General features: G+C 30.0%; 1 protein-coding gene across 4 annotated transcripts; it reads left to right on the forward strand.

Moving 5' to 3' along the window:
* The first annotated feature begins 107 nt into the window (after nt 1-107).
* On the forward strand, nt 108-8,037 carry LOC122629810 (membrane-associated guanylate kinase, WW and PDZ domain-containing protein 1-like). Of its 4 annotated transcripts, XM_043813623.1 has the most exons (12): nt 108-489; nt 1,298-1,378; nt 1,468-1,693; nt 1,777-2,180; nt 2,271-2,459; nt 2,543-3,106; nt 3,185-3,686; nt 3,764-3,899; nt 3,980-4,537; nt 4,638-4,808; nt 4,878-5,012; nt 6,008-8,037. In XM_043813623.1, the coding sequence occupies exons 2-12, from the start codon at nt 1,330-1,332 to the stop codon at nt 6,170-6,172; spliced, it is 3,099 nt and encodes a 1,032-aa protein (XP_043669558.1). In that variant the 5' UTR covers nt 108-489; nt 1,298-1,329; the 3' UTR covers nt 6,173-8,037. The 4 variants fall into 4 exon arrangements, with proteins under 4 accessions (XP_043669558.1, XP_043669555.1, XP_043669557.1 ...); XM_043813620.1 differs by having other exon boundaries at nt 2,543-3,686; XM_043813622.1 differs by having other exon boundaries at nt 2,543-3,686; nt 3,983-4,537.
* Nucleotides 8,038-8,382: the final 345 nt, after the last annotated feature.

The raw sequence follows: 8,382 nt of genomic DNA on the forward strand, positions 1-8,382 counted from the left end.
AGTGAAACTAGCGCCAATATCTCGATTAGTTGATTCAGCGATAATCAACCTTATTTTTCTTATACGGCTTCTATATTTAGATAATACACTTTACATGTTATAATGCTTATTATAAAATTTTATATATATATATATATATATGATGTATTATTATGATAAATATACCAATGAGTTGTTTCTGAATAAAATAAATGAAGTGAGAAAATAAGTGAAACAAATTGAATCGAAATAAGTTTGAGAATCACTATGTACTAGTTCGCGGTTAAATGCCTCGTTGCATTCGATAGCAGTTGATGGCAATGCCGTATAGTGTCGCATGTGATCGTATATCGCATGAGTGCGTTTCATTTCACCGATATCTCTTTGAAACTATGAACGTTTCCGTGATATGCGAGTGATTCAGTGCCGACGCATCTCGGCCTGGGAAATCATCGTGGGGTGATAGCATGATGGTTGCGCGTGAAAGGACGTACGGGCAGCAAAAGCAACGTGAGTCTAATAAAGACGAAAGAAAAACATTTTACGAAGAATATATGTATAATAAGCGTTATTATGTTTTACATGAGCAGCTATATAATTAATCTTCGTTCTAAAAGTACAAGTTGCGTAGTTTTACAGATTTTATAATCTATAATGCTGTAAAAACTATCGTCTTTACTTACGTATCTTTTCTGTTAGATACTTACGTTGTTTCCTTTGCGAATAGAAAGTTCTATTCAATGATGCGCGATATGTGGGCTGCGCTGAGTATTGGGTGAATGCATTCCTAAGAATGCATTCACGTCCGCTCTATGTCGCGTTCCTTTTCTGCTTTATGTAATTTTCCTAGAGACACCTGTCTTCTGAAGATGTAGGACGCTCGATGTTCTCTCTTATCAGGAACGTTTGTGTCAACATTTACAGTTTTATTTCTCAAATATTGTGCTTTACTTTTACGAAGTCGTCACTACAAATTTAATTCGACTACATCGTTTTTAAATTTGTCCTCGAAAAATAGGGTGTGTATATGCTAAGATTACAATTATATACGTATATATATACGCGTGTCGTGATAAACACGATGAATCTGTAATACGATAATGTCGAGTAATGCATACGATGGACGATTACTGTAGCTATTGTTGTCTTCGTTGACGCGCCTGACAGGCCCAACAAGAAAGAAAGATCTGTTCTATTTTTGTACATTCCTTGATCACTCTCGTGTGGTCTTTATTAATTATACGATAGATATACATATGTATATTTAAGAGTTATTTTATAAACTATATATCACTAAATATATTATGTATCATCTTAGGGTTTTGAGGAGGTATTAAATAGCCTTGTAAAATGGCTACAAAAACAGATGATGCAGCATCAGTTGACAATACAAATGATGGTAAATAAATAAGTTATAAATGATTGTTTATCTGATTTTATTAATTATATTAGATAAAGAAATTTATCATATTTTTTTAATTTTTAAAGGAGAAAGTATGGATAAGGAAATATTAACTCTTGCTAGTAATGATGAAAGAAATCACCGTATCCCACCAACATATATGTATAATACAGGATCTGAACAAAGTACCGGTACCTTGGATCAAGAACAAGGTGGAATTAATCGTAATCAAGCTACTGAAGATCAACTTGGACCTTTGCCACCAAATTGGGAAAAGGCTTTTACAGATACTGGAGAAGTATATTTTATAGAGTATGTTTATATAGACTATTGACTGATTAAGTTGGAAAATATAAAAATAAAGGAAAAATGCATATATTTTTAATACGTTCTAGCCATAATACAGGAACATCTCATTGGTTGGATCCACGATTGTCAAAATTTCAGAAAAGATCTTTGGAAGAATGTCTAGATGATGAATTACCATATGGATGGGAAAAAATAGATGATACTCTTTATGGGACATATTTTATTGATCATGTAAATCGTAGGACACAATATGAAAATCCGGTTCTGCAAGCAAAGCGAGCACAACAAAATTTGATTGATAGAAAGAGTCCAAATTTTACAAGAAATCCAGACAAATTAAAGGGTCAAAGAATAAGAACTACTTTAATAAAAAGTGCAAGAGGGTTAGGTTTTACTATAGTTGGTGGAGATGATACCGTGGAAGAATTTCTTCAAATAAAAAGTGTTGTACCAAATGGTCCAGCATGGTTGGATGGAAAACTACAAACGGGTATAACTTTGTAGTTTACTAATTCCAAACATATTTTACATTTTTTATATTTTAATCAAGTTATGCAGTAAAACGAATTTTATTTGATAGGTGATGTATTGGTATATGTAAATAATACATGTGTGTTGGGATTCACTCACAATGAAATGGTAAATGTGTTTAAATCAATTGGGAGTGGTGAAACTGTTACACTAGAAGTATGTAGAGGTTATCCACTACCATTTGATCCAAATGATCCAAATACTGAAGTTGTTACTACGATAGCAGTTAATGCGCCAGGTAAATTAAAGATAGAATTAATAACTGATTTGAGAATTACTAATTACTGTATGAAACTTTTTTTATCTTAATTTTTTTTTTAGACGTTTTAACCGAAGAACCAGGCATGTACATGGATTTAGGACCTCCTTTACAATCAAATTCACGTTTCAATTTTCTAGATTCTACATTTTTGCCAGTACATAATCTGCAGAATGGTGAAAATCTTGCTACAACATCTGTGAATTCTATGCCTGACCTTTGCATTTCAGACAAAATTAATACAATTAAGCGACCAAGTAGTACAGATATTCTTTTGTCAGAAAATAGTGAAATTAATGAATGTAAAGACTCTCCAGTGTCTTCCAAATCAGAATTTCTGAGTATTGCTATAGTAAAAGGAGCAATGGGATTTGGTTTTACTATAGCAGATTCTGCACATGGTCAAAAAGTTAAAAAGATATTGGATCGCCAACGTTGTAAGAATTTGATGGAAGGTGATATATTGGTTAGTATAAATGATATCAATGTAAGGAATATGTGTCACTCAGAAGTTGTCCAAGTATTAAAAGATTGTCCACGCAATGAAGAAGCGCTTGTTCACGTTCAAAGGACCACAATGAAATCTAAAGAAAAAAAGGAAAAAAACACTCAAGATTTTTTCAGAAGTAAGACTCCTACTGCAGATATTTACAGTACTCAATCTAAAACAATAATACCTAGTAGACCAAAAACACCATTAATAGATACAAGAAGTCATCCTAAATCTCCTACAGCAACAAGTAGACCAAACTGGAATGAAGTACAAAGTGAAAATGAATTGAATCCACTTGATACCCGATATAAATATTCTGAATATAGTCATAGCATGTATTATAGTGATCCATATAAAGCAAACATTACGAACTTAACAGACAGCTTTGCTACCATGACAAATTTGGATGATGAATCTGTAAGAAATGTTACAAAACATGATTGGGTGACAAATGATAAACTGAATATAAATAATGACTTATATTCAATTAACATTTCTCATCATGAAAATATATTAAAACAAAATGGAAGTATACATTCCGATTATTATAAAGATTTATACGCCGTACAATCGCATTCCCAATATAATGAAACAGATTATAATGTTTACTCAATTGGTCAAGAACAAAATGTTGACACTGGTGAAATTTGGGATAAGCGAAAGGAAACTACTAGTTTTGAACATGAACAACCACATTCCAGTTCTATAGCACGGTATTTTAATTTTACTTATTAAACTTTTTAATTAAAATTTTTTATATATACATGCAATTATTTTTGCTTGATTAAAGGTATCCACAGTATAGTAATGAATTGGTCTGCCCAATTGTACCTGATATAGAATGGATTGAAACACTTGTGACATTAGTCAGACAAGATACAGGGTTTGGATTTAGAATAGTGGGTGGTACAGAAGAGGGATCTCAGGTTAGTTCTAATAAAGATTACAATTTATATATATTACGAATGTAAAAAAAAAACTGGAACTAATAGTATGTAATGGTTAGCAGGTTTCTGTTGGTCATATTGTACCTGGTGGTGCAGCAGATCTTGATAACAGACTGAATACAGGCGATTTAATTATGTCTGTTGATGGAGAAAGTGTAATGAATTCTTCACACCATCATGTAGTGCAATTAATGATAGCTGCAGCTCAAAATGGCCGAGTTACTTTGGGAATACGTCGCCGTATTAATACTCAAGAGCATTTACAAGATAATCTCCAAGCTTCAAATGATATAATAATTCATAGTAGACAAATGAATCTCCAATATCCTTATGATGTGACAGTTACTAGAATGGAAAATGAAGGATTTGGTTTTGTAATTATATCGTCGGTTAATAAAGCTGGCTCTACGATTGGTAGAATAATTGAAGGATCTCCGGCGGAACGGTGTGGACGATTAAATGTTGGAGATCATATATTAGCTGTTAATCATGTTGATATAACAAATGTATGTCATAAAGATATCGTGAATCTAATCAAAGATTCTGGATATTCTGTGACATTAACAATTGGTTATCCTCTTGATGATTGTTGTAGCAGTACATCTTTATCTCAAAAGGTATTAATTGCTATTATATATAATATGTTATATATATTTTTATATAATATATTCATTTATATAGATCTTTTATAATCATGAATTATTTTATATAACTTAGGATGAACCAACAGGAGAAGGAGATGGAGGTCAATATCATGCTGTTGAATTAACCCGTGGCACTCGAGGATTTGGATTTAGTATACGTGGCGGGCGCGAATTTCAGAATATGCCACTGTTTGTGTTGCAAATTGCTGAAAATGGACCTGCATCTATCGATAATCGATTGAGGGTAAGCATTTGTTTTTGTAAAGTATATTGGTAAGACTATAATTTATTATTTTTTCACAATAATTCTTAGGTTGGTGATCAAATAATCGAAATAAATGGTATCAATACTAAAAATATGACACACACTGAAGCGATTGAAATTATTCGTAATGGTGGTCCTTCGGTTCGCCTGTTAGTACGACGTGGCTGTCAAATGCCATCAGTGGTAGGTGCTCCTCCACATCTCTACGATATGAATATTTGAGATTAACCATTTCAATAATAACATATTAATCATAAATTAACGAAACATCTTTTATGATGATGCTAATGCTAACTTTGCCTTTGTATAACTTCTGATGACTTGGAATCAAGCTTCAGGGTATAACATTAGGTAATGTGTTAAGTAGATAAGGCGACAGACAATACAAGAAATGAGGAGTAATTCCAAAAAAAAAAGAAACATGTCTTCTGACACTGCGTAAATAAAACGTAAACCAGGTACTTGGTTTCACTTTGATAAAGAAAAAAAAAAGGAAAAAAAAAGAACCAAAACAGAAAAGAAAAACAAAATGTGTCATAATGTATAATGTTTTATAACAATGATTCTGAATGATTGGTATTGTATGCAATTGTCAACGAGAAAGAAAAAAAATCTTTTGTGTCAACTTATTATCTATGTTTACATTGGATAATATTGTTAGATATTAACATATATGATCAGTGTAAAGTTGTTTCACATTTATATGCGCTCTTTATAACGTGTTTTATATATCTACACCAAAATTTTGATCTATTTTATATCCATTTAAACTAAGTGGGTAAATTATGATGGGAATTTCAATAATTAATTAACTTATATTGAAAATTATATATTAATTATTTTTTAATTACATTCATTATAATTATGAATGTAAACAGGAAGGTACTTTTATTATTCGTATTTGTAAAGTCGTATCAAAATGATAGCTAGTGTGGCTTTTCCTGCAGCTATTATTTTAGCTGGCAAGGAATCTAATTTTTAGATACTATGACATTTGCTCACCTTAACTAAATTGGTGCTAATTTTATATTTTGATTGTTTAATTTCGTAATTGATCCTAACACGTGTGATAGCTTGAAAGTATTGTGCCTTGCGCGTGTTCCGTATTTAATAACAATTACTAAGTGAATGCTTGGGCCTTCAAAATGATTATAAATTTTTATTAAAATTCATTGTAGAGTAATCTCACACTCGACCAAATAAGTATTCGACCAATTGGTGAGGGCACCCCACAAAGGCATTTATTGAAATTAGACGAGATGGGTGTGCACCCTAAAAAACATCCGAAAGTTCGATTTTCCATTTTATTGAACTGCTGTTCATCTAAAAAGAGATATCTATAGTAAGCATTCTTGGTATAAATGTAATTGATACTTTAAATGTTTATACAATAAGTAAATATTTAATAACAATAACACTGAGGAATTTATAAAAAAAAATTCAGACTTAAAAATCATAGTCGATAATTACTATACATATTTTTACTACAATTGCATACTTTTTGAAAACCTTTAACCACACAGTTAAGATAAAGTAATATATGCTACAGTAAAAATGACAAAAGTTATAAAATGTGGTCTCAGATTTACATTTACCAATATTATTTTTTTCCAGTAGGTAGTATTTTATGTGAAGAATAATTTGGAATTAATGTAAAATGTTTTAACTTCGTTCTATAAAAAAAAAATTTTCTCATTGATAAATCTTATTTAAGAGAAATTAGACTGTAAAAATAATATTTAAAGTTTCCCTTTATGGATGTTTTTCTATAAATCTTGTTGTTTTTTAATTAGAATTTATCAAGACACCAACATAAGTGTGACCTTGATAAAGAATTCTTCAACTGAACATAAAGATCTTTTAGTATTTTCTACTATTATTTAGCTATCTTTACGACCATCTCATGTCTTAATAACATTTAAAAGATGAGTGGGAGTACTATTTCCTTAAGTATTTATTACGACGTATCTGAGGTGTATATGTATGTCCATTAATATTTAAGTGTTCGTACAACCAAAGAAGCAAATGCTCTTATCCATCATTTTCTTTTGACATGCAGTTTAGAGTATTGATATCAATCGTTTATTAATTACATTATTTAAAGAACTTTAGATTAAAAAATAGAAAGTTTTTGAATGAAGGATGAGATTGATTAAAATCTTTTTTACACCAGTTTCTTCCTATCGTTTTGCGATAATTCAAAGAATGAATGTTTAAAACTACAAAATATATATTTTTTTACTATCGATTTAGCGAGAGATAAAGAAACTTGTTTGGCCCGAGTTATTGATAAAGTAAGAATAACATATTAGATTGTATTTTTAGATCTCAGCATTGATGTAAGAAACAACATGTATGCATCCAGACACGTATGTGGAAAATCACCATAATTCATTATATGTTCGAATAAGTAATCTCTGCCGCATATCATATAAATGATAAGAAGCAGCAGTCCCTATTGAATGGATCACATTTACTCACTTCATAACCATCGTTTATTTTTTATAATTATATATATATATATATAAATATATATACATATTTGTATATTATGTAGGATATCATATATGTATCTATATATATGATATAACTGTAAATATATCTATGCATTTTTAAAGACTAAATGATAATGTTGACTATTGTTGACTTAATATCTAAAATAACAGTATGTTAATTAAAATATGATAAATCTTATTTTTTCTTTGCTGAAACAATTTAGCTATCTATTTGTTTATATTAACTCTTGCCAAAACACTGCTTATATATTTTGAAACTTCTATGCCTTTTAGTAATATGATTATAATAAAAATATTTTTTAGCCTTATAGTATACACATATCTCTTTGAGTAAAATGATTATAAGACATCTTAGTCTATACTTGGAATGGGTTTATATTTTATTGTGATGTAAAAATTATATTTCATACATTTCCGTTATAGATTAATAATGAAACTGGCAGTTATTCCTTCTGTTGCTCGAAATTTATAAGATCTCTCTCTACCATAGGATGATTATATATATGCTTGTCTCATGTATTTATTAAACAACTATACTTTTGTATTCTATGAATGTATTTTAAAAATATCAATAATCGTTAACTATAATGCGCAAAAATGAACAGAAAATTAATATTGTTACTATGAAAATATTGTGTCATCATTATATTGTTGTTGAAACATATTGATATAATAAATAATACATTAAATATGGTGAAGTAACGTTACCTTACGTTTGTTCTTAGAACAAATCTTATGACACATTGTTTCTTTTTTAAATTATGTAATAAAAAGAATAAAATCAGAAAGAAAACAGAATTCATAACAAATAGGTATACATTATCCTGATAATTGATGGTACAGTGTTTCGGGCGTCGTTGAAAGTAATTTAAAAAATGGCGCTTTCGCTTGATCAGTTCCAACAACGAAGCCTGCGCCTTCGTTTCTAAGAATATGGCGTTTGACATTCAATCATGACGTCAATCATACTGCAATTCCTGAACGTGATATGTTTGCATATCGGCATAAAAAAGAATTATCATAAAATGCAATTAAGA

The sequence above is a fragment of the Vespula pensylvanica genome, chromosome 6 (genome assembly GCF_014466175.1).
Source record: "Vespula pensylvanica isolate Volc-1 chromosome 6, ASM1446617v1, whole genome shotgun sequence".
In the NCBI taxonomy this organism is placed as follows: domain Eukaryota; kingdom Metazoa; phylum Arthropoda; class Insecta; order Hymenoptera; family Vespidae; genus Vespula; species Vespula pensylvanica.

What these genes read in the sequence shown, in the direction of transcription:
- LOC122629810 (XM_043813620.1), top strand. Translation starts at nt 1,330, where the DNA reads ATGGCTACAAAAACAGATGATGCAGCATCAGTTGACAATACAAATGAT. An exon ending in GGATGGAAAACTACAAACGG is followed by an intron (nt 2,181 to 2,270) that starts GTATAACTTTGT and finishes TTTATTTGATAG; the next exon opens with GTGATGTATTGGTATATGTA. An exon ending in CATTCCAGTTCTATAGCACG is followed by an intron (nt 3,687 to 3,763) that starts GTATTTTAATTT and finishes GCTTGATTAAAG; the next exon opens with GTATCCACAGTATAGTAATG.